This window comes from Somniosus microcephalus, chromosome 5 (assembly GCF_052327205.1).
Source record: "Somniosus microcephalus isolate GS21.2 chromosome 5, FLI_Smic_1.0, whole genome shotgun sequence".
NCBI classification, from domain to species: Eukaryota; Metazoa; Chordata; class Chondrichthyes; order Squaliformes; family Somniosidae; genus Somniosus; species Somniosus microcephalus.
In genome coordinates, this window is record NC_140991.1 from 58,356,818 (window position 1) to 58,383,245 (window position 26,428).

The window sequence follows — 26,428 nt, forward strand, 5'->3', positions numbered from 1 at the left end:
GCCCTTCTTCACCGCTGCGGCTTCTAAAATGGCGTCTCCCGCGCTCTCCCTTCTTCTCAATGGCGTCTCCCGCGCTTCCTTTCTTTCCCCCGCGGAAGCTGTTCAGCCCTTGAGCCCTGGCTGTGCTCTGCGCGTTCTGTGCGCCTCTCTCATTGCCACCGCTCGGTCCTGAACCCGGCTGCTGCTTTACCCTCTCTCTTTTTGTTTTCCGTCGACGCCGCTCGGTTTTCAACCCCCGGCTGCGCCCTGTGCGCTTCACCCTCTCTCTTACCCCGTCGACGCTGCTCGGCCTTTTCTGTGCCGTCGGTCGGCTCCAGCCGCCGCTGTCCGGGAAGGGTCTGCGCTGTACCTGTTGCCAGTCTGTTGCTGGATCGTCGTGGCTGGAGAACCAAGCCCAGCTCTCAACAGCCTCCCCTGCAATGTTCACTCTCTGCCGGATGACTGGGCGGTTGCTCGTGGTCGACGCCCGTGCTTCTGGCCTCGACTTTCTTCCACCGTTCTCCCGGAGCGAATCTTTGAAAGGAAATGCAGAGTTGCAGGTAGATTCGAATCGACCTCGTCGCCACTGTTGAATCCGTGATTCTTAAAGTATGATGTTTTCTAATAACTAGACGGAGGCTGTAAATTAACAATCAACAGGTGTTTACTGGAGGAGGGTAGTCTAAAGACTAACAGTACAGAGGCATGCTCAAGGCTTATATACAGGTGTGGTCACTGCCGGTACTACAGTATACAGGAGCTGTAAAAGTAGTTCTCTCTTAAAGGTACATACACTACACCTACCACAAAGGAAGATGGTTGTGGTTGTTGGAGGCCAGGCATCTCAGCCTCAGGACATCGCTACAGGAGTACCTCAGGGCAGTGTCCTAGGCCCAGTCATCTTCATCTTCCCTCCATCTTAAGGTCAGAGGTAGGAATGTTCGCTGATGATTCCACGGTGTTCAGTTCCATTCGTAACTCCTCAGATAATGAAGCAGTCCGTGCCCGCATGCAGCAAGACCTGGATGACATTCAGGCTTGAGCTGATAAGTGACAAGTAACATTTGCGCCACATAAGTGCCAGGCAATGGCTATCTTCAACAAGAGAGAGAGTCTAACCACTGTCCCTTGACTCAACGGCATTACCATCGCCAAATTCCTCACCATCAACATCCTGGGGGTCACCATTGACCAGAAACTTAACTGGACCAACCACATAAATACTGTGGCTACAAGAGCGGGTCAGAGGGTGGTTATTCTGCGGCGTGTGACTCACCTGACTCCCCAAAACCTTTCCACAATCTACAAGGCACAATTCAGGAGTGTAATGGAATACTCTTCACTTGCCTGGATGAGTGCAGCTCCAACAACACTCAAGAAGCTCGGCACCATTGAGGACAAAGGAGCCTGCTTGATTGTCACCCGATCCACCACCTTAAACATTCACTCCCTCCACCATCAGCGCACTGTGGCTGCAGTGTGTACCATCTACAAAATGCAATGCAGCAACTCGCCAAGGCTTTTTCGGCAACACCTCCCTAACCCGCGATCTCCACCTTCTAGAAGGACAAGGGCAGCAGGCGCCTAGGAACACCACCACCTGCAAGATCCCCTCCAAATCATCCAGCATTCTGATTTAGAAATATATCTTAATTTATTTCGTCACTGGATCAAAATCCTGGAAATCCCTCCCTCGTGAGTCCATTTGAGGGGTGGTGATTGCACCAGACAGGCCAATGCACAAATAAGAGAATGTGCTGTAGAGGAATGTACCTTGTACATTTTCAAATCTTCATCCTACTTTTATGTACTTTTATGGGAGTACAAATGTGAATTTGCTAGATTTATAGTCTGGTTCTGGCAAATTTGTGTCAGACTGTTTTTCGTTCAGGAGTTTTGTTGATAGAATACTGTTGATTTAGGGGGAAAAGGTTTAGCAAATTTCCTCTTCTCTGTAGCAAAATTGTAAGCACTTATGAACAGAAGAAATCTTTAGCCCAGAAATCTTTAAAAATGATCATTTGATTGTCATTGAATCACAAGTATTTGACACTGGTTTTGTCACAGTAGTCACCCAGTGCATCAAAGTAAAAAGGTCCATGGACTGACAGATTGGACCTGAAATTGCTGGGAACTCGTGCCACTTTAATGACTCATTAGCAGCTTGCACTATTATTAAGATGGAAATGTTCCAACAAATAATGGAGTGAGATATGCCATGAATTGCATTGTACTATTATTTGCTGGATGATTTGCGCTGCTCTGCCAATAGACTTGCCTATGCTGCGCAAAGTCTGTTCTTGTCGCTCAGCCCACTGTTGCAGTCACTTAAGACTGCAAAATAGTGATATGGGTGACTTGGTATTGACCTGATTTATGGCCCTCATCTAACTCTCAGCCTTTGAGCCCAATAAAGTGGCAGTTAAAAGTGTGATGCCTCATCCCTGCAGTCTGGAAATTGTTCCCAAGAGTGTTTTGGCAGTCTTGTGTTAATTGTTTGCTATATCCAACTGAGGATCCTGCATGATAACAGGGGAGCACTTGTGTCGCCTTTGTCCTTCACCACTCCAATACCCTGACCTTCATCGGGGAGGTACAAGGAGGTGGATGAATCTTGTGGGATAAGGCCTACCCACAGAAGCCGTGGCTGATGATCCCATTCAGCATCACCAACAACATGGCCTCCTGCAGGAAGGCACAGTGGCAGCGGCCTGAGAGCAAATGGTGGCTCAGGTGTTTGGAGCGTTCCTTTAGCGGAATTGAGGTGGATTAGGAAGTCTGGAACAATTTTTTTCGTGGAATGATCCCACAAAGAAAGGCAGGCAAGATTGAAACAATAAACAGTTGAACTTTTATTCAGTGCAATAACCAAAAGGTTAAAAACAGCATCAGTGTAAAAGCAGATGAGAACAGAAAAGTTGTAAACTTCTTGGTGTGCCAACTCCTTCAAAATGGGGATTCCTCCTCCACTTTGCGCACGCTCCCACGGGTTGTGCGCCAACTTTCCCTGCAGCAGAAAACCGGTAAAAGGTTAGATGGGTTGCTTTGTGTGCGGATGAGGTATCGATCTGACAGACTTCTTTTCAGGCATTGGAATATTTTCCTCAGCTTTCAAATTCATCAACTGGCCACTCTGAAAGGGTTGTCTCCCTCAACAACAGACCTTTGTGACTCACTTGGGTTCTGCCTTGAACAAACAAAACCGATTACATCTTAAAAGCACCTAACATTCCCCCACTGAAGGACAACTCCTTTGCATCTCAAACCATTCTTTAAAAAAACAATTACAGAGACAGACAACTTTTGGTTTTCTAATACTTATAATAGAATTGTGTGTGTTCTGAATTGAACTCTTGAGAATGTTCCAGCAATTTGATGTACAAATGTAGTGTGATTAGATGGAGAGCTAAAATTTCCAATTTATGGTATTTGCCACCGAACATGCCATTCCAACAAATTCAGGCCCTATAAAGACAAACCGCTTTTTTCTATCTGTCAAACAAGGTAAGTGAGCTGCAGGCACAAATAGCCACATAGGAATATGATGATGTGGCAATAACTGAGACCTGGCTCAAACAAGGGCAGGGTATTAAATATTCTTGGTTATAAAGTGTTCAGGAAAGATAGGAGGTGGTGTGGCGTTATTGGTTAAGGAGAATGTTACAGTGCTGGAGAGGGAGGATGTCCTGGAGGGGTCAAGGACAGAATCTATATGGCTAGAGTTAAGAAATAATAGAGGTGCCATTTCACTACTAGATGTATTCTATAGACCAACAAATGGTGGGAAAGATATGAAGGAGCAAATTTGCAGTGAAATTACAGAGAGGTGCAAGAACTATAGATTAGTAATAATGGGGGACTTCAGCTATCCTAATATAGACTGGGATCGTAGTAGTTTTGAGGACAGAGAAGGGGAAGAATTTCTGAAGTGTGTTCAGGAGAACTTTCTTGATCAGTATATTCCCAGCCCGATGAGGAAGGAGGCATTGCTGGATCTGGTTCTGGGGAATGAGGCAGGCCAAGTGGAGCAAGTGTCAGTAAGTGAACATTTAGGGAATAGTGATTATAGCATCATAAGGTTTAGATTAGCTATGGAAAACAACAGGAAGCAATCTAGAGTAAAAATGTTTAACTGGGGGAAGGCCAATTTCAGTGGGATGAGAACGGATCTGGCCCGGGTAAACTGGAATCAAAGATTGGCAGGCAAAACTGTAATGGAACAATGGCAGCCTTTAAAGAGGAAATAGTTCAGGTACAGTTGCGGTACATTCCCACTAGGGGGAAAGGCAGAGCAACTAAAGTCAGGGCTCCCTGGATGACGAAAGAGATAGAGAATATGATGAAGCAGAAAGAGTGCGTATGACAGATGTCAGGTTGCAAATACATCTGAGAATCAGGCTATATATAGAAAGGTCAGAGGAGAAGTGAAAAAGAAAATAAGTGGGGCAAAGAGAGGGTATGAGAATAGAATGGCAGGCAACATAAAAGGTAATCCAAAAGTCTTCTATAGGCATATAAATAGTAAAAGGGTAGTAAGAGGAGGGGTGGGACCAAAAAGGAGACCTATGCATGGAGGCAGAGGGTATGGCTGAGGTACTAAACGAGTACTTTGCATCTGTCTTCACCAAGGAAGAGGATGCTGCCATAGACATGGTGAAGGAGGAGGTAGTGGAGATACTTGATAGGATAAAAATTGATAAAGAGGTGTTAGAAAGGCAGGCTGTACTTTAAAGTAAATTAACCAGGAGCGGATGGGATGCATCCTAGGGTGCTGAGGGAATTGAGGGAGGAAATCACGGAGGTACTGGTCATAATCTTCCAATCCTCCTTGGATACGGGGGTGGTGCCAGAGGACTGGAGAATTGCAAATGTTACACCATTATTCAAAAAAGGGTGTAAAGATAAACCCAGCAACTATAGGCCAGTCAGTTTGACCTTGGTAGTGGGGAAGCTTTTAGAAACAGTAATCAGGGACAAAATTAACTAACTTGGATAGGTGTGGATTAATTAAGGAAAGCCAGCACAAATTTGTTAAAGGCAATTTCTGTTTAACTAACTTGATTGCGCTCTTTCATGAGGTAACAGAGAGGGTTGATGAGGGTAATGCGGTTGACGTAGTGTACATGGATTTCCAAAAGGCATTCGACAACATGCCACATAATAAGTTGAAGCCCATGGAATAAAAGGGACAGTGGCAACATGGATACGGAATTGGCTAAGTGATAGGAAACAGAGTAGTGGTGAACAGTTGTTTTTCGGACTGGAGGAAGGTGTACAGTGGTGTTCCCCAGGGGTCAGTTCTAGGACCACTGCTTTTCTTGATATATATTAATGACTTGGACGTGGATGTACAGTGCACAATTTCAAAATTTGTAGATGTCACAAAACATGGAAGTATAGTGAACAGTGAGGAGGAGAGTGATAGACTTCAGGAAGACATAGACAGGCTGGTGAAATGGGTGGACACGTGGCAGATGAAATTTAATGCAGAAAAGTGTGAAGTGATACATTTTGGTAGAAAGAATGAGGAGAGGACATATAAACTAAATGGTACAATCCTGAAGGGGGTGCACGAACAGAGAGACCTGGGGGTATGTGTGCACAAATCATTGAAGGTGGTAGGGCAGGTTGAGAAAGCAGTTAAAAAAGCTTATGGGACCCTGGGCTTCATGAATAGAGGTAGAGTACAAAAGTGTGGAAATTATGATGAACCTGTATAAAACACTGGTTCAGCCCCAACTAGAGTACTGTGTCCAATTCTGGGCACCACACTTTAGGAAGGATGTGAAGACCTTAGAGAAGGTGCAGAAAAGATTTACGAGAGTGGTCCCAGGAATGAGGGACTTCAGTTATGTTGATAGAGTGGAGAAGCTAGGGTTGTTCTCCTTGGAGCAGAGAAGATTGAGAGGAGATTTGATAGAGGTGCTCAAAATCATGAGGGGTCCGGACAGAGCAGATGGAGAGAAACTGTTCCCATTGGCAGAAGGGTCGAGAACCAGAAGACACAGATTTAAGGTGATTGGCAAAAGAACCAAAGGCGACATAAGAGAAAACATTTATACGCAGTGAGTGGTTAGGATCTGGAATGCACTGCCTGAGAAGGTGGTGGAGGCAGACTCAACCACGGCTTTCAAAAGGGAGTTGGATAAGTATCTGAAGGAAAGAAATTTGCAAGGCTCCGGGAAAGGGCAGGGGAGTAGTGGGACTAGCTGAAGTGCTCTCGCAGAGAGCCAGCACAGGGTCGACGGGCCGAATGGCCATCTTCCATGCTGTAACCATTCTATGATTCTATGCCCTTTCTGCAATAGCAATTACTAAACGGGCACTTGGAGAGGTTTAAGCTAATTAAGGAGAGCCAACACCGATTTGTAAAAGGCAGATCGTGTTTGACTAATTTAATTGAATCTTTTGATGAATTAACAGGATTAATGAAGGGAATGCAATGGATGTTGTCTACATGGATTTTCAGAAGGTGTTTGACAAAGTGCCACATAGAAGGCTGGTTAACAAAATTGAGGCTCATGGAATAGGTGGATCAGTGGCAGCTTGGATAACGAATTGGCTTAAGTACAGAAAACAGCGAGTTGTGGTAAATGGCTGTTTTTCAGACTGGAGGATGGTAGACAGTGGTGTTCCCCAAGAGTCAGTGCTGGGGCCACTGCTTTTTTTGATATATGTAAATGACCTGGATATTGGAATACAGAGTAGAATTTCTAAATTTGCCGATGACACCAAACTTGGGGGTGTGGCAAACAGTGATGATACCAATCGACTGCAGCAGGACATAGAAAGGCTAGCAGAATGGGCAGACAAGTTGCAGATGGAATTTAATAGAGAAGTGTGAGGTGATGCATTTTGGCAGAAGGAACAGGGAGAGGCAATATACACTTAATGGCACAGTTTTAAAGAGTGTGAAGTAAAAATAGGGACCTGGGAGTTAATGTGCATAGGTCCCTGAAGGTGGCAGGACATATTGAAAGAGTGGTTAACAAAGCATATGGGATCTTGCGCTTCATAAATAGGGGTATTGAGTACAAAAGTAGAGAAGTTATGCTGTACCTTTATAAAGGGCTGGTTAGGCCACAACTGGAGTATTGCATCCAGTTCTGGTCACATAGAAACATAGAAGATAGGAGCAGGAGTCGGCCATTCGGCCCCCCGAGCCTGTTCCGCCATTTAATGAGATCATGGCTGATCATCCAAATTCAGTACCCTGTCCCTGCTTTCTCCCCATACCCCTTGATCCCTTTAGCCTTAAGAAATATACCTAACTCCTTCTTGAATATATTTAATGAATTGGCCTCAACTGCCTTGTGTGATAGAGACTTCCTCAGGTTCACCACTCTCTGGGTGAAGAAATTCCTCATCTCAGTCCTAAATGGCTTACCCCTTATCCTTAGACTGTGACCCCTGGTTCTGGACTCCCCCGCCATGGGGAACATCCTTCCTGCATCTAGTCTGTCTAGTCCTGTTAGAATTTTATAAGTTTCAATGAGATCCCCTCTCATTCTTCTAAACTCTAGCGAATATAAGCCTAATCGACCCAATCTCTCCTCATACGTCATTCCTGCCATCCCAGGTATCAGTCTGGTGAATCTTCGCTGCACTCTCTCCATGGCAAGAACATCCTTCCTCGGATAAGGTGACCAAAACTGCACACAATACTCAAGGTGTGGTCTCACCAAGGCCCTGTATAACTGCAGCAAGACATCCTTGCTCCTGTACTCGAATCCTCTCGCTATGAAGGCCAACATACCATTTGCCTTCTGAACCGCCTGCTGCACCTGCATGCTTACCTTCAGTGACTGGTGCACAAGGACACCCAGGTCTCGTTGCACTTCCCCTTTTATCAATCTATCTACACACTTTAGGAAGGATGTGAAGGCCCTTGAGAGGGTGCAGAGGAGATTTACCAGAATTATTCTGGGGATGGGGGATCTTGGCTACAAGGACAGGTTGGAGAAGTGGGATATTTTTTCATTAAAGCAAAGGAGGTTGAGGGGTGATTTGATAGAGGTGTACAAGGTTATGACGGGTTTGGATAGGCTAGACTGGGAAAGGCTGTTCCTACTAGTTGATGATACAAGGACCAGGGAACACAGATTTAAGGTTTTGGGCAAGAGATACAGGGGGGACGTGAGGGAAAACCTTTTTACGCAGCGAGCGATGATGACCTGGAACTCGCTGCCAACGGAAGTGGTGGAAGCGGACACACTCAATGTTTTCAAGGGGAGACTGGATTGGCAGTTGAAGGAAATAAACTTGCAGGGCTACGGGGATAGAGCGGGGGAATGGGACTGACTGGATTGCTCTACAGAGAGCCAGCACGGACTCGATGGACCGAAGGGCCTCCTTCTGTGCCTCTATGACATGACAGTTCATCACTCTTCCCATTGTCTGATTATCAGTTACAAGGTAGTATGCTGAACATCCACAACTCCACACTGAAAGCATCAAACCTCTGAGACATCACATAATCTCATTACTAATTTCTGAAATAATTGCACTGTGTTTTGTTTAACTTTTTTTTTAAATGACACCATAAAATCATGTTGGAAATATATAACTATATGTGCCTCACAGCTGCCAATTTTACTCTGCACAATAATTAACTTTACCTGCCTCCTTTATCTTGTGTATATATAGGAGGTATTATTGCCTCAAAGCAGCTCCAATGTAACTATATGCCAAGCCAATTTTTTTCTGAACTTTTCAGTTTCAACAGTATAGTTTGTTCAAGAAAGTGCCATCTTGCCTAAGGAGAGAAAGAAAATGTTTTTTGCCTATTCAAGCTTTGAGAGATGTTAAAAGCATTGGTGGGCACAGTTCAATTGAGGAATCCTTATAGTTGCCAACTTACCTCACATAAGCCTTATTAAGACCTGATGTTGAGGCAAAAAAGGATTCAAGGCTTGTTATATTTTAGAAATGACTGGATTTCTAATATTGGGCTCAGATTAGAGGTCATCTCCCCAGATAGTGTATACCATTTTACTTTTACTAACTAACATACTCCACCTTGAAATATTCTCATTGTAGGGATAATTTTGTGGGAATTTAAGTTAGATTTTGCCACAATAAAGTGGTGAACAGTTCACTCAATTTCTCTCTGACCTGTTGGGAGATATCTGTTGTTTCCCTCTCACTTGCAGCCTGTCTGAGATCCACCATGTTGCCTGTCACAAGGCATATGGCACTCAGCTGATTTAAGTGGTTGATGCATAACTGAGCAGCACTTATTGCGATAGCACAGACTGGCATGGCTCTTGGTCCTGGATGCTATGCAGCAATGCTGGAAGTGCATGTTTGTGGACATTGGGTACAAACAGGATCGGGCTTGGCTATGATGCTGCTTGCAATGGAATGGCCTGCCAATACTCAGCATCAAGGTTCATTCATGAGTAATGGAAACATACCAGATGGTGATTGCTGTCAATGAAACTGTGTCTAACAAGAAACCAACAGGGTGAAGATTGTTGGGATAAGAAAAGAGCATCAACAGTGTAAATGTTTGTTACTGGCTGAACAAACCGAAATATGCACACAGTACTGAATTTTACATTGCCAACAGGTCTGGGATCAGCATCCAGGATTGAGAAGTGTCTCTGGTAATAGAGTGCCACTGATGCTTGTGCCAATTAGAATCATAGAATTTTAAAGTATAGAAAGAGGCCATTCGGCCCATTTCACCTGTACTGGAGCTCTGAAAGCTTTCCAGTTAGCCCCATTCCTTTTTTTATTTTTCAAATGTATTTCCCTTTTTAAGAGCTTTTATGGATTCTGCTTATATCACTGTTTCTTGTGTAGCAATCCATGTCCCAAAAACCCGCTGATTCTTCCAATATCTTCTTTTGTTCTTTTGCCCTCCAATTACTGACTCATCAGCCAGTGGAAATAGCTTCTCCCTATTTATCTTAGCAAAACTCCTAATCGCCTCTATCAGATCTCCCATTCTAGTGAAAAGTCCCAGTTTTTCCAGTCTCTTCTAATACCTAAAGCCCCTCATCTATGTTATCATCTTAGTGAATCTCATTAGTTCCCTCTCAATAGCCTTACCATCCCTCATAAAGTAGGGTGACCAAAACTGGGCACAATATTCTAACTGTATGACTTGTATAGGTTTAGCATTGCCTGTTTGCTTTTGTACTCTATGCCCTATTTATAAAACCCAGGATCCCTTTTTTTACAGCTTTATGAATTTGTTCTCCTATTTATAAAAAAAAAGTTTCTCTAAATCCCTAAGTCTTCTCTTCTATGCCTAGTTATATTTTCTCTCATTATTCTTTCCTCCCAAAATCTGTCACCTCCCAATTCTTCACATTTTAGTTTCATCCAAAATCTATCTGCTGAATTTAGTAACCTGTCTATGGCCAGCTGAAGTTGCTTGCAGTCCTTTTCACAGTTAACCACGTGGTTGTTTTGCTTCCGAGGGACAATGTGGCAAACCTATAATAGACTGCTCACAAGGAGAAAATTTGTTTATTTTCCTAATGGGTACTGGAACTAGTGCCTCATTTTCTTTCCTGCATTGTACTAATTTAAGTAAGAGTTTCCTCTTAATATGACAACAGTAAATTAGTTAAGTTTTTTTTAAATCAGTTTTTACCACGGTAATATTGAAGCTACCGAAGAGGACCTGTTTTCACATATGTAGCTGACAGATTGCATAGTTTAAAGATGCGGTATTGCATTAATGTACTGTAAACTAATGTGTAGTAAGTCTTGGTTGAGTTATCACCTAAATGTTTGGGAAATCATAAGCTTTGTTGCAAAATATTGTCTGTGGAGATTTTAGTTGTATGTCTCCAGAAAATATTGTTGCTACTGTATTTATTGTGCATTTCATTTGTGACTTCATTTTTCTTCCCTCTTTCCACCAAGTCATTCTACCATTGGAGCTCAGTTCCAGAGCTCCTCCTTTCTCTTGCCACGTGGAAAAGTGCTGTCAAGTGTCGGCCTACAGTCACCTATGTAAACTGTCCAACTGTTTCAACTGCCACTGTATGTTCTTTCTGCATGCACCTTGGCATAGTAAAAAATGTTTTCTGTATAATTTCATACCATCAGCATTTCATGGCCTGCAGTTATTTTGGGTCTGCTTAGCTAGAAAAAATGTTGTCTGCCGTGCTTGCTTCTTGCATGCTTCTGGTATGTTTAAGCCTTTTATAGTGCCATTCTAGACATGTATGTGGATTTTTAAAAGATCTTTGCTGTACTTTTCAGTATTACAATTTCTTTTAAAATGCTTTAATAAACATTAGGCTTTTTAACATCACTTTTATAGAGCTTACTACAAAACATACTTCATTGCATTGCATTGCAATGGAATTAATTTTTTGTCTCCTTCCACAACAAAAAAACAAATAGTCGTATTAACACCTTTTACAGGAGCGCATGTTGGTTTGTGGCTGCCATTAATCTCTCTCTCATATTAGGATATGGTTCTGTAGGGAGAGATTAGTGTTAATCCTGCTGGTGCTGCATTCTTCCTCAACATAAAAGATAAAATGCTCATCAAGATCAAGCTAAAGTTGTCCATTGATGGTTTTCAGCCATGAGCAATGGTCATGAAAAATTCTACCTGGCCCTTCCAGTAGGAGTCCACTCTCCATGTTTGGAGTTGTTATACTGTCCAACTATGCTTATTGTAGTAATCAACTTTAAAATACATTGGATATAGTAAAATAATTATATTAAACAATAGAAATAAATACTTATCTAAGCCTTGTTCTGCACACATTGAGAACACCATTGTAGGAATATAGAGGGTATATTGTTCCTCGTTTGTTCTGCTTAGTAATTGCCATCATGCTTTGGAAGGGAAAAAAATCACCCAGCTTGGTCACATTTGCTTCATTTTTGGCATTCTAGTCTATGCACTCCTGTGGTTTCAAAATCTGTATTGAATATGATGGGATCTTTTCAGTGACTAATGTATACAACAACTTGCCTGCTTTCACTTTTATGTCATACAATATTCAGAAAAGGGAAACTGTTCCAAGTTCAGCACAATGGTTGAATATGACTGTTTAGTTTACCAAAAAGCTATCCTGGTTACTCGATTCCTACCAGTGCAAAGAGACCTTGGGTTAGAGTTTTGAAAAGTGCACCTCAAGCTCGGAGTTGAATAAGAAGTCACGTGTAAGGAAACGTTCCTAAGAGCATTGCAGGGAAGATGCACCAGCTCAGCAATGTTCTACGCCAAACTAAGCTTGGAGAGGTGTCACGAGGGTCCACTTCCAGTCTTTGGGTTTGACAATTGATACAGCGCTGCTCAATAGGCCATATCATCCAAAGCACCAATTCCAATTCAGGTTAATAGTGACTCCAAGGCCCAACAGGGAGAAGCAATTCCAGGCTGTTTATATTAAAAAATAAATACATTCATGTGGACATTGCTGGCAAGGCCACCATTTATTGCCATCCCTAGTTGCCTTTGAGAAGGTGGTGATGAGCTGCTTTTTTGAACTGCTGCAGTTTGTGTGGTGTATAGAATTCTGACAGGGCTAGACAGACTGGATGCAGGGAGGATGTTTCCCCTGGCTGGGGGGGGTCTAGAACGAGGGGTCACAGTCTCAGGATATGGGGTAGAACATTTAGGACTGAGATGAAGAGAAATTTCTTCACTCAGGATGGTGAACCTGTGGAATTCTCTACCACAGAAGGCTGTGGAGACCAAGTCACTGAATATATTTAAGAATGCGATAGATGGATTTCTGGACACAAAAGGCATCAAGGGGTATGGAGAGAGAGCGGGAATATGGTATTGAGATAGAGGATCAGCCATGATCATATTGAATGGCGGAGCAGGCTCGAAGGGCCGAATGGCCTACTCCTGCTCCTATGTTTCTATGAATGTACTCCCACAATGCTGTTAGGTAGGGAGTTTCAGGATCTTGAGCCAGTTACAATGAAGTAACAGTGATAGATGTCCAAGTCAGGATGATTTACAATGAAGTAACAGTGATAGATGTCCAAGTCAGGATGATTTGTGAGTTGGAGGGGAAGTGGAGATTATAGTGTTTCCACGCACCTGCTGCCCTTGTCCATCTATGTGTGAAGGTTGTGAGTTTTGGCAGATGCTGCCGAAGTTGTTCCAGTGCACCCTGTTGAGGGCAGTCACACTTCCCCTCATCTCTGGAATTTAGGTTTTGCGTCTATGTTTGGACCAAGGCTGCAATGAAGTCTGGAACCGAGTGATCTTGGTGGAACCCAAACTGAGATTTGGTGAGCAGGTTATTAGTGAGTAAGTGCTGCTTGATAGTGGTGTTGACAACTTCTTCCATCACTCTGCTGATGATTAAGAGTAGGTTGATAGAATGGTAATTGGCCAAGTTGGATTTGTGCTGCTTTTTGTGGACAGGACATACGTGTGCAATTTTCCATATTGTTAAGTAGATGCCAGTGCCGGTGTTGTAGCTGTACTGGAAAGCTCAGCCACTTCTGGAGCACAGGTCTTCAGCGCTACAGCCTGGATGTTGTTGAGGCCTGTAGACTTTACTGTGTCCAGTCCACTCTTGGTGTCACATAGAGTGAATCAAATTGGCTGAAGACTGGCATCTGTGATGGTGAGGACCTCGGGAGGAGGCTGAGATGGATCATCTACTCAGCATTCCTGGCTGAAGATCGTTGCAAACGCATCAGTCTTGTCTTTTGGACTCGCGTGCTGGGCTCCACTCTCATTGAGGATGGGAATGGTCATCAGCCTTCTCCCATTAGTTGCTTAATTGTCCACCACCATTCATGACTAGATGTGGCAGGGCTGCAGAGCTTTGACCTGAACAGTTGGTTGTGGGATCACTTACCTCTGTCTATAGCATGCTGTTTTCACTATTTAGCATGCATGTACCTTGTGCTGTAGCTTCATCAGGTTGGCACCTAATTTTCAGCTATGCTTAGTGCTGCTCTCATTCTACCCACCTCATTGAACCAGGGTAGGTCATTTGGTTTTGGCAGTGATGAGGAAGTGAGGGATATGCCAGGCCATGAGGTTACAAATTGTGGTGGTAGACAATTTTGCTGCTGCTGATGGCCTCATGGATGCCCAGTTTTGAACTGCAAGATGTGTTAATCTATAGCATGGTGGTAGTACCACACAACCTGATAGAGGGTGTCCACAGTGTGAAGACGGGTCTTGGTCTCAACAAGAACTGTGCAGTAGTCACCAACCAATGCTGTCATGCACAGATGAATCTGCGACAGGTAGATTGGTGAGGGTGCGGTCAAATAGGTTAGTCCCTCCTGATAGTTCTCTAACAACCTGCCGCAAGCCCAGTCTAGCAGCTGTGTCCTTCAGGCCATCCAGTCTTATTCCTTGTAGCAGTTTGATACAACTGAGTGGCCTTCTCGGAGAGTAGCTCAGAGTCAACCACGCTCTGTAGGACTAGAGTCAGACCAGGTAAGGACAACCCGTTTCTTTCCCTAAAGCGCATTAGTGAATCAATTAGGTTTTAACAACAATGCGCCAGCTTCATGATTATTTTTACTGGTGCCAGTTTTTTATTTCCAGATTAAAAAGAAAAAAATCTAATTCTTAAACTGGAGTGGAATTTTAACTCGCATTCTCTGGATTACTCGTCCTATAACATAACCACTACTCTACTGTACCTTAATCTTCCCATCTGTAATTCACTTGCCGAGGAAAGAGCCCTTCCTAGGACTTTCTAAAGTGTTCCTTCTGCATTATGATCTTGCTACAAGAGATTATCTCATCCATATACAGGAAACTTTGGTTTATCCGGAGGTTATATGTCCGGAATACTCGATCTAACAGCAAAAATCAGGAGCCGTTTTCTATATTTTTTTAGTTCTCGTAGCTTTTTTTTTTCCCAGTCGAGCACTGCAAGGTCTGTAGCTATAGCAACAGCTTCAGCTACAGATGCTTGCAGCTGCAGCCGACTGGTTTGAAGCTGTTGCTAAGCAACAGGGTTTGTTGATTCACACGGAGCTTCTCAGTTCTGTATGTTTAAACATTAACTCTGGTATGTCCGGCACTTTTGATGTTACGGCACCAGCTCGGTCCCGTCAGTGCCGGATATCAGAAAGTTTCCTGTAGCTGGATTTGCCAAAATAACTGCCTAGTATTTCTTTCCACTGTAGGGCCAACATGTAAAGCACAAGTTCCAGTGCCATTACTAGTTTTAGAATAAGTAGAAGCCAAAGCAGCTGTAATATGCACAGTGGCAGAATCCAGTGTTAGTGAGAGAGAAGTGTCTGCAAGCGCCTTCAGCCGAAAGTAGCAAGTGGGTGATCCTATTGTGCATGAAACACAAAAAGTTAGCATGCAGGTACAGCAATTAATCAAAAAGGCAAATGGAATGTTGGCCTTTATTGCAAGGGGGTTGGAGTATAAAAGCAGGCAAGTCCTGCTACAACTGTACAGGGTATTGGTGAGACCACACCTTGAGTACTGCGTACAGTTTTGGTCTCCTTATTTAAGGAAGGATATACCAGCATTGGAGACAGTTCAGAGACGATTCACACGGTTGATTCCTGAGATGAGGTGGTTGACTTTTGAAGAAAGGTTGAGCAGGTTGGGCCTATACTCATTGGAATTTAGAAGAATGAGAGGTGATCTTACTGAAACATATAAGATACTGAGGGGGCTCAACAAGGTAGATGCAGAGAGAATGTTTCCCCTCGTGGGGAAATCTAGAACTCGGGGGCTTAGTTTCAGAATAAAGGGTCGCCCTTTTAGAACTGAGGTGAGGAGGAATTTCTTTTGAGGGTTGTAAATCTGTGGAATTCTCTGCCCCAGAGAGCCATGGAGGCTGGGTCATTAAATACATTTAAGGTGGAGATGGACAGATTTTTGCAAGATAAGGGAGTGAAAGATTATGGGGAGCGGGCAGGGAAGTGGCTTTGAGTCCAAGATCAGCCATGATCTTACTGAATGGCAGAGCAGGTTCGAGGGGCCAAGTGGCCTATTCCTGCTCCTATTTCTTATATTCAGTGATCACCAACATACTGTGCTATTCCAAGAAGTGAGCATTGATTAAGAGTATTTCAATCCACTAATTTAAAAAAAACTGAAGACCCCAGCCCCATCATTCACATCAGCCATCACCACCTCCCTCATAGTGACTCTGGGTGATTCCCTTGCGGGATGACTGCAATCCCTATTTATATGTAGAAGTTGAACTTCTCTTGAAAAATATGATATATAGGTAGGTAATTAAACAGCCTGTTGGATATGATTTCTAAGTCAGAAGTGGATTGAATCATCACTTGGTCATCATTTATTTGTGAGTTATAGTCAGCAGCACATACTTGATAGAAATCACATCCCATAGGTCTCAATAATGCATTCTGAACTATATGTTAAAAATTAATTTAGTTAAAAGTTAGATGCAGTTTATTAGTGGTTTAAAAAAAATATCTATTATGGTGCAGATTGAATCTGGAGCTGCCAGAACCAATATGGGTGTGAATTATAACTACATGAAAATCCTATTACTGTATAACGATCATAAGCATGGTTCCAGAGCATATTTGTGGAGCCTTGGAAGAAGGTTGGACATCTGCATTCTCAAGCCCATTCACTCAAGTTGGTGACCATGGATTGTATCGCTATCCAGCACTTAATGCTTGAAGTACACATGCTGATGAGGACAGGATTGAGTTCAGCCGTGATGCCCTGCTGAAGTCAGATAGACTGTGAAGGATCACCCATAATGGGTCCTTCGACAAGGTGCTTGAGAGTGACGAACACCCAGGAAATGCTACCCCGTGAAGAGATCAAGGACTTCAGGAAGGGAGGGGACAAGATTGATTGAAAAAAGAAACACACACATTTTAATGGTGTTTGGTTATAATCTAAGTGAACTTTAACGATTTCAATTTTTGATTCTTCAGAAATTTGGTAGTACCCAATCTAAACCGGAGTTCACTGTGGATCTGAAGGGGGCTGCAATAGAATGGGCTTCAAAAGACAAATCCAGTAAGAAGAATGTGATTGAGGTAAATATTTTAGTTTACCAGTACAGTTTTCTATGTACCATGTTCTAAGCAGCCAATCATCCTCTGGCTGACATTTTGTCACAGCTTTGTTGCATTAGTCATTGCTACTCACTAACCTTTTAAATCAATAGCATATGAAGATACGATAACAATCAAGGGAAGTGCATGCAAATCCAGAAGAATTAATTTTTCTACTGTTCTTTTGGTGGGGGGGGGGGGGGTTGCAGTACTGCCCCCTACCTCTCACCTCAGGGCTCAGTTTTAGTTAGTTTTTGAGCACTTGCCAAACAAGTTTCAAAGCCCTCTGATTTATGATGAGGGCACCGGGTATCCCAATGGGTCTGGTATCTGAGATTGGTGAGTAAAAGTTTCTTTTCCTGGCTGTAAGGTCCTATGTGAAATGATTTTGAGCAGTGTCAATCTAGTTCCCAGTGGGTATGAGTCCATGATTAAAAATTGGCTGTCTCACTCAGAGACAACTATGACTAATGTACCAAATGAGACGTTATACACGCAGTTTAGGGTGCTCCTTTCAGGTTGGGATTGAGGTAGATGGAGCTTAATAATTGATACTACAAGCTTCCCATCAATTACATTGATGGCCATTGTCAAATTTGTCGTATGAAACCTGTTCTCCAGTGGAATTCAAAGCAGTAATCACTGCTTGAACTGGTAGTTTCCAGAAATGCCTCAGGAGGCAGCATCATCTGTTCTGCAAAACTAAATGATGGATGCTGACTCAACTGGCCTTTAGCAAGGAAAGGGCTATGAGGATGTGCCTTCAGAAAGAAAAGCAGAAACAGCAAGGTAAGCCAGCTGATTGAGAGGAGAATATTCCATTCTGCAAAATTGACAACTTTAGCTTCAGTACACACAAACCCAGAATAAATGAATAATGATTTATCTGTTCAAGTTTTCCCAATGAAAGCACAAGATTCAAATGCTGCCTCCTATTTGAAGGCATTGTGATATGTGTATTCCTTTTGGGTACAAGGAAGCAGAATTTGAAACCTGGGATATAATGGGGGTGTCGTTTGAAACCTGGATTTGTAAAATCTTCAAAAGGGACAACAGTGGGTGAACTCAATACACCCAATACAGTAAAGAAGCTGACGCAAATGTTTAAAATTTGTGGAATATGCAGCACTTTATTTGAATAAGACACAAGGCTTTAACATAAGTTTGTATCCCTGAAGCTATTTAATTTTAAATTAAAGCTTGATGTAATCTGAAATAAAAACAGAAAATGCTGGAAATACTCCAAGTCAGGCAGCATCTGTCAGAACGAAGGGTCATCGACCTGAAATGTTAACTCTGTTTATCTCCACAGATGCTGCCTGACCTGCTGAGTATTTCCAGCATTTTCTGTTTTTATTTCAGATTTCCAGCATCCGCAGTATTTTGCTTTTGTACTTGATGTAATCTGGTTCAGAAATTAATTTTGCCTTCCAGATGGTCTTCACAGTTGGAATTGGACAACAGTAGGCAACATTTGAATCTTGAGGTTTTATTGAGAAACCAGGCTGCTTGACTCTTACAATTTTGAGATTTATTAGTGCGAGAAAACACCTGTTTTATGAACTTAATTTAATATATGGTTTCAGAACTGCATACAAATTTGTCATTGGTCAGAACATAAATATATTGTCACAAATTTAAATTTTATACAGATTAGGCTGTATACACACTAGTGTCCAGTGAACTGTTGGCGATCTATGCTAAAGTAATGACTGGTAGTACCTGTACTAACTTGCCCAGTGAGAGTACTCTTCTGAAATGTAACTCAGTTGATCACAATTCAAACAGGTGATGAAAGTCAAATATTTTAGGCTTAATCTGTAGAACAGTAGAGCATAAGATAGTTTAAGATGTGCATAAAATTAATGTTGTAAGTGATGGCAAGGTTGGTTATGATTAAGTGTAAACCTATATATTTCATTTATGGAAAAAAATTCTTGCTGTTTTCCAGCTCAGAACACGTCAAGGAACAGAGTTACTAATTCAGTTAGATAATGATAATCTCATCAATGAATGGTATAAAGCTCTTGAGGAGACTATTGGTAGTCAGGTGCGTATTCAGATTGACCATTTTGCTTTCCATGTCTTCATTATTTACATGGGTAATAACTTCCCTTGCTTTTACTGATTCGCTGATAAAACTCTTCACAATACATGAAAACTAATTTAAATCTCGCAACTCATTTCATTACAGACGGTGGAGTCTGATGAAGCCGCTGAAGATGATACGCCAGAGTCTCCTGGAATTGAAAAGCATGATAAGGATAAAAATAATAAAGACTTAAAGAAATCACGTCGTAAGTCATAAAAACACATTACAGTAATTTTATAAAGTTAGTCTAAATGTGCATTTATATTTTTGTATCTGTCGACAAAACCAAGATGTGATTGATTCTCGATCACCATTTTCTCTGCAAGCGCAACCTTTGCAACAGCTTAAAAAGGAGAATTGGGGTTGAAATTGCACTTATGCAGTATTAATAACACATGTGTTAATGCATTTGTATGCAATTCCACTTTGCAATTTTAATAAAAGCATTTGCAAGACTGGTGAATAGTTTCATTGGTATAGCATATGAAAGTGTTAACATACTTCATACTAATACTGCACTGCTCCATTTAAATTCCATTATTCCTTTGTCAGTGCGTTATGTAGACCAGTACTCAACATATCCCATGGGTAAACCACGTTAATTGAGCTAAGAGTACTCGCCATTTTTCTGCTACTAAAGGTGCAATGGTCTGCTGTGATGTAATTTCTATGATGACTGTGATAAAGAAAAGCCTTATTAAGCGTCAGTATTTACTAGCTTTTTTCTTTCCTAACTGTACAATAGTAACTTCATTTGCATCAGCTTTTAGTTAGGTGCTCAGTTATATAAAACTCAGAATGAACAGAAAATGGATGTAATGTACACTGGACTGTGATCTTTTTTCCCCTATCCCTCAATCTGGTTATCTGTGGTCACAGCACTGTTTTTATGGTACGAAGAAAAATGCATCCATAACTTCATGGGGAAATAACCAGAACACCTACTTGTATGTGAAAATTCACTGTTCTACTGTGGATAATATCAAATGTCTCTTAATGTATTGATGGCAGTAATGCAATCTTGGGATCCAGGCAATTGTTACTTTAGGCTACCTTATGTCTTATTCATTATCAGACATCCAGCAGAATAGATAAAAGTAAAACACAAATATAATTAAAACCTTGTATTTTTTTCCTCCCCTGCCAGTAACATTAAATCCAAAGTTAATAAGACATAACAGGGTAAATTTTCCAGTTGCCGTCACTGGCAGCACCAGAGCAGAAGAAGCCTTTGTTTCACCAAGGAGGCTGTCACCAAGCTGTACCACCTGCTTCAACCACAACTCCACCCTCAAACCTGTGGATGTCGAGGTCATTATGGCCCTTAACCTTTATGCTATGGGCTCCTTTCAGGCTGCAACAGGCGACATCAGCAATATCTAACAGTTTGCAGTACACCAATGTATCAGGGAGGTCACTGAGGCTCACTACACCAGGAGATATATCTACATCTGCTTTCCTATTAGAAGTCAGCTGTGGTTCAGTGATAGCACTTTCACCTCTGAGTCAGAAGGGACTTGAGCACAAAATCTAGACTGGCACTTCAGTGCAGTACTGAGGGAGTGTTGCACTGTCGGAGGTGCCGTCTTCCGGATGAGACGTTAAACTGAGGCCCCGCAGGTGGTAAAAGATCCCATGGCACTATTTTGAAGAGTAGGGGAGTGCTCCATGATGTCCCTCGACCAAAATCACTAAAAGCAGATTATCTGGTCATAACCTCATTACTGTTTGTGGGACCTTGCTCTGACGCATTTCCTACATTACAACAGTGACTACACTTCAAAAGTATTTAATTGGCTGTAAAGTGCTTTGGGACGTCCTGAGGTCATGAAAGGCAGTTTTTCTTTCTGTATTGACAGTGAAGCAGGACGAGAGAGCACTAGGTTTCGCACACATGGTGCAAGGTGCCATTGACTGCACACATTGCGTTACATGCTCCCTATCGGCAGCCTGGCATCTTTATCAATCAAAAAGGATTCCACTTCCTCACCGTACAGCTAGTTTGCAACCACAGCCAGCGCATCATGCAGGTCTGTGCCCACTATCCCGGCAGTGGTCATGATTCGTTCATCCTGCGGCAGTCCTCTGTGCCACCGTTATTTCAACCAGGCTGCCAAGTTACAGGCTGGCTATTGGGCGACAAGGATATCCTCTCCCGACATGGCTCATGACTTCAGTCAGGAACCCATTCACAGCTGTGAACCATGCTGACACATCATCGAGCAAACAATCAGTGTGCTCAAGCAACGTTTCCACTGCCTGGACCGTTCTGGAGGAGCTTTTGTAGTACACCCCTCAGTAGGTATCCAGATTTGTTGTCGCCTGCTGCATGCTGCACAACTTCACCATCAGATGGACCAGCCCTTACCACCACCTGAGCATCAACAAGTACAGGAGGGGGAGGAGGGGCAGCGACCACCAGAAGCATTAGCTGCCCAAACTCTGAGACAAGCTCATCGGGGAGTGCTACGACTAAATCAGATTTCCCATTCACCCACAATCCTTGCCACTCGTCTTACAATTCCCATCTGATTGCCTTCCTTCACTCCAAACTTACTGGGCTTGCTCTCATTTCACTACAAAGACAAATATCACCACCAAATCCATATCAGAAGACAAATTTGACAAATCGATGCATTGACAAAAAAAAGACTAATCACCCTTGAACAAGCCCTTAGTAGGACCAAGAAATTGATAAAGGGAAAATACAATGAGAGTAAACTAGCGAGAGACATAGAAACAGACTGTAAAAGCTTCTATAGGTATGTAAAAAGGAAAAGATTAGCGAAAGTAAATGTGGGTCCCTTACAGGCTGAGACAGGAGAAATTATAATGGGGAATAAGGAAATGGCAGAGAAATTAAACATATTTTGTGTCTGTCTTCACAGGAGAAGACGCAAAAAACTTCTCAAATAGTGGAGAACCAAGGCTCTAGCGAGAATGAGGAACTGAAAGAAATTAGTATTCGTAAAACAAAAAAATTGGACTGGAGAAATTAATGGGACTGAAAGCCGATAAATCCCCTGGACCTGATGGCCTACATCCTAGGGTTTTGAAAGAGGTGGCTATAGAGATAGTGGATGCACTGGTTGTCATTTTTCCAAAGTTCCATAAATTCTAGAACGGTTCCCGCCGATTGGAAGGTAGCAAATGTAACCGCACTATTTAACAAAGGAGGGAGAGGGATAACTGGAAACTACAGACCAGTTAGCCTGACATCAGTCGTAGGGAAAATGCTAGAATCTATTTATTAAGGGCGTGGTAGCAGGGCACTTAGAAAATAATAATAGGATTGGGTGGAGTCAACACTGATTTATGAAAGGGAAATTGTGTTTCATGAATCTGTTAAGAGTTTTTTGAGGTTGTAACTAGCAAAATAGATGAGTGGGAAACCAGTGGATGTGGTGTATTTGGATTTTCAGAAGGCATTCAATAAAGTGCCACACAAGAGGTTATTAAACAAAATTAGGGATCATGGGATTGGAGGTAATCTACTAGCATGGATTGAGGATTGGTTAATGGACAGAAAACAGAGTAGGAATAAACGGGTCATTTTCGTGTTGGCAGGCTGTAACTAGTGGGGTACCGCAAGGATCAATGCTTGGGCCTCAGCTATTCACAATCTATATCAATGATTTGGATGAGGGGACCAAATGTAATAGAAACATAGAAGATAGGAGCAGGAGTAGACCATTCGGCCCCTCGAGCCTGCTCTGCCATTTAATGAGATCATGGCTGATCATCCAAATTCAGTACCCTATCCCTGCTTTCTCCCCATATCCCTTTAGCCTTAAGAAATGTATCTAACTCCTTCTTTAATATATTTAATGAATTGGCCTCAACTGCCTTCTGTGGTAGCGAATTCCACAGGTTCACCACTCTCTGGGTGAAGAAATTCCTCCTCATCTCAGTCCTAAATGGCTTACCCCTTACCCTTAGACTGTGACTCGCCCGCCATCGGGAACATCCTTCCTGCATCTAGTCTGTCTAGTCCTGTTAGAATTTTATATGTTTCAATGAGATCCCCTCTCATTCTTCTAAACTCTAGTGAATATAAGCCTAATCGACCCAATCTCTCTCCATATGTCATTCCTGCCATCCCAGGTATCAGTCTGGTGAATCTTCGCTGCACTCCCTCCATGGCAAGAACATCCTTCCTCAGATAAGGCGACCAAAACTGCACACAATTTCGAGGTGTGGTCTCACCAAGGTCCTGTACAACTGCAGCAAGACAGCCTTGCTCCTGTACTCGAATCCTCTCGCTATGAAGGCCAACATACCATTTGCCTTCTTAACCGCCTGCTGCACCTGCATGCTTACCTTCAGCGACTGGTGCACAATGACACCCAGGTCTCGTTGCACTAATATAGCCAAGTTTGCTGATGATACAAAGCTGGGTGGGAATGTAAGTTGTCAGGAGGATGCAAAGAGGCTTCAAGGGGATCTAGACAAACTAAGTGAGTGGGAAAGAACATGGCAAATGGAATATAATGTGGAGAAATGTGAAGTTATGCACTTTGGTAGGAAAAATAGAAAAGCAGAGTATTTTTTCAAATGGTGAGAGATTGGGAAATGTTGGTGTTCAGAGGGACCTGGGTGTCCTTGTACACATGTCACTGAAAGTTAACATGCAGGTACAGCAAGCAATTAGGAAAGCAAATGGTATGTTGACCTTTATTACAAGAGGATTTGAGTATAAGAGTAAAGATGTCTTACTGCAATTATATAGGGCCCTGGTGAGACCACACCTGGAGTATTGTGTACAGTTTTGGTCTCCTTACCTAAGGAAGGATATACTTGCCATAGAGGGAGTGCAACGAAGGTTCACCAGACTGGTTCCTGGGATGGGATTGTCCTATGAGGAGAGATTGAGTAGACTAGGCCTATATTCTCTAGAGTTTAGAAGAATGAGAGGTGATCTCATTGAAACATAAAAAATCCTTACAGGGCTTGACGGGGTTGATGCAGGGAGGCTTCCCCTGGCTGGGGAATCTAGAACCTGGGGTCCCAGTCTCAGAATAAGGGGTCGGCCATTTAGGACTGAGATGAGGAGAAATTTCTTCATTCAGAGGGTGGTGAATCTTTGGAATTCTCTATCCCAGAGAGCTGTGGAGGCTCTGTCGTTGGGTATATTCAAGACCGAGATCGATACATTTTTGGATATTAAGGGAATCAAGGGATATGGGGATAGTGCAGGAAAGTGGAGATGAGGCAGAAGATCAGCCATGATCTTATTGAATGGCGGAGCAGGCTCGAGGGGCCAAATGGCCCACTGCTGCTCCTTTTTCTTATGTTCTTACAAATAGGAAGACAGGGCCTTGGTTTAGCATCTCATCTAATGATGTCACTTCCAGCAATACAGCACTCCCAAGGTACTGCACGAGAATATCAGCCTATATTATATACTCAGGTCTTGGTGGAAGGTGCTGAACCGACAATCCGCCGAGGCAAGAGTGTTACCAACTGATCCAAGCTAACATGTGGACCCTACTTGGCCCCCTCCTTTCCTCATCTCCATGCTGCCCCTTGGAGACATCCTCTCCAGACACTGGGCCAGCTTCCACATGTATACTAATGATACCCAGTTCTACTAACCATCACCTCTCTCAACCCCTCCACTGCCTCTGTGTTGTCAGACTGCTTGTCCAACATCCAGTCTAGAATCCGCAATTTTGCCTAGTTAACATTGGGAAGACTGAAGCCATAGTCTTCAGCCCCCGCTACAAACTTCGTACAGTACCCACTGCTGCTCCTATTTCTTATGTTCTTATGTAAGTAGCTACAGCTTGGTGGAATAACTCCCCTCCACTTCCTCAAAATAGTGCCATGGGATCTTTTACATCCACCTGAGAGAGCAGACAGGGCCTCGGTTTAACTTCTCATCTGAAAGACGGCACCTCCGACAGTGCAGCACTCCCTCAGCACTGCACTGGAGTGTCAGCCTAGATTTTGTGCTCCGGTCTCTGGAGTGGGACTTGAACCCACAACCTGAGCCACGGCTGACACCCTAAGCAGTCATCCTACCTCGTGCCAATTGTAGAATCTTGCTTTATCATTTTTTTACAAAGCAGATTTGACATTTTAGAGCCATTTCTTAAATGTGATTTAATGAATTTGTAGTTTAAGCTTTATTTTGTTTTTTACTATTTGTTACAGCAGTAAAATCTTCTGCTAGTATAGATAATGCAGACCAAAAAAAGACAAAAACAAAATTGAAAAAGTTTCTGACACGCAGACCAACACTCCAAGCAGTGCGAGACAAAGGCTATATTAAAGGTAAGAAAAACTATGTATCACACCTTTACTGAAGATACGGTACCAGTATACTGAATTTCAGACTGAGTGAAAGAAACCCAGTTACATTTGAGTGATAAATTGCTACCCATGTGTTTTTGTTGTTTTTAAGAAGTACATGTAATTCATCTATTCCTCCCGTTCTCTCCATAAAGGTCTCACTGAGTCATACGCCTTCTGCAGTTAAGCAGACAGCGGACCTCTTAACAGGTCTCTGCCAAAGCTGCTGTTCAGCATGCCACATGGAAGTACATAATGTTTCCCTCCAATTCTCCTCCCACCACCCTGCAAAAGAACGTGGAAGTTCAGCAGAGTGAGCAAAATAACCTATGTCCTTCCAGTCAGTGGCATTGTCATTTCTTGTACATACTTACTGAACTCTAAATATGTTACAACGTAAAATTTTTCAAACACTGATTTTTTTTTAATAGACAAAAATTCACAGTTTAAAAATTAAGAATATCAAAGCATTATTTCATTATTCACTGAATAAGTGATTCGGGCGGGGGGGGTGGAGTGCAAGCTATGTAATCTTTTAATTTCACCATATTAAATATAGTGGTTCAGTAAGACTATTGCTACACTGAATATATCTAGCTATATTTAGCAAAAAATATGAATAATTGTTTTTTCAAAAAAAATTGTTCAAATAAAATTAAGTAATTGTACAGTATTTGTATACTGCGAACGTCATATGTAGTGTAAAACCATTTCAGCATATGGTTAGAAGGGGATTCATTAAGAAGATAATTATAATTAAAATCTATGGTTTAAATACAAAAAATGTTGTTTAAAGAAATATTGGCCCAGATTTTGCGTTCAGCGACGAACAAACAGCGCTTGCCGTTCATTGCACGTACATTTGCTCACAGACTTTCTGTGGGCTTTTACCCTGCGATTTGCAGTTATCAGTCAAAACAGCGCAGCATCCTCTACAGAGGATCTGGGGCCTGCATGAACAGGGCAAGCAATGGCATGCCTCCCCAACCAATCAGATTGAAGAATCCTTACTGAGACATGTATAAAGTCTAAACCAGGAAGTATAAGTTAGAATATTTAAATCAATGCAAAATCATGTACAGAAAG

General features: G+C 42.5%; 1 protein-coding gene across 3 annotated transcripts in view; it reads left to right on the plus strand.

The window, feature by feature from the left end:
- Window positions 1–26,428, plus strand: part of arhgap12b (Rho GTPase activating protein 12b) — a 248,580-nt gene that overhangs the window by 173,251 nt on the left and 48,901 nt on the right. Inside the window, exons 11-15 of one of the 3 annotated variants that reach the window (XM_085987657.1) lie at window positions 10,861–10,980; window positions 16,834–16,938; window positions 18,908–19,006; window positions 19,151–19,253; window positions 25,208–25,324. In XM_085987657.1, the coding sequence (XP_085843783.1) occupies window positions 10,861–10,980; window positions 16,834–16,938; window positions 18,908–19,006; window positions 19,151–19,253; window positions 25,208–25,324 (544 nt within the window). Of the gene's footprint in view, window positions 1–10,860; window positions 10,981–16,833; window positions 16,939–18,907; window positions 19,007–19,150; window positions 19,254–25,204; window positions 25,325–26,428 lie in introns of all 3 variants that reach the window. The other 2 variants (XM_085987656.1, XM_085987658.1) reach the window with 2 other exon arrangements.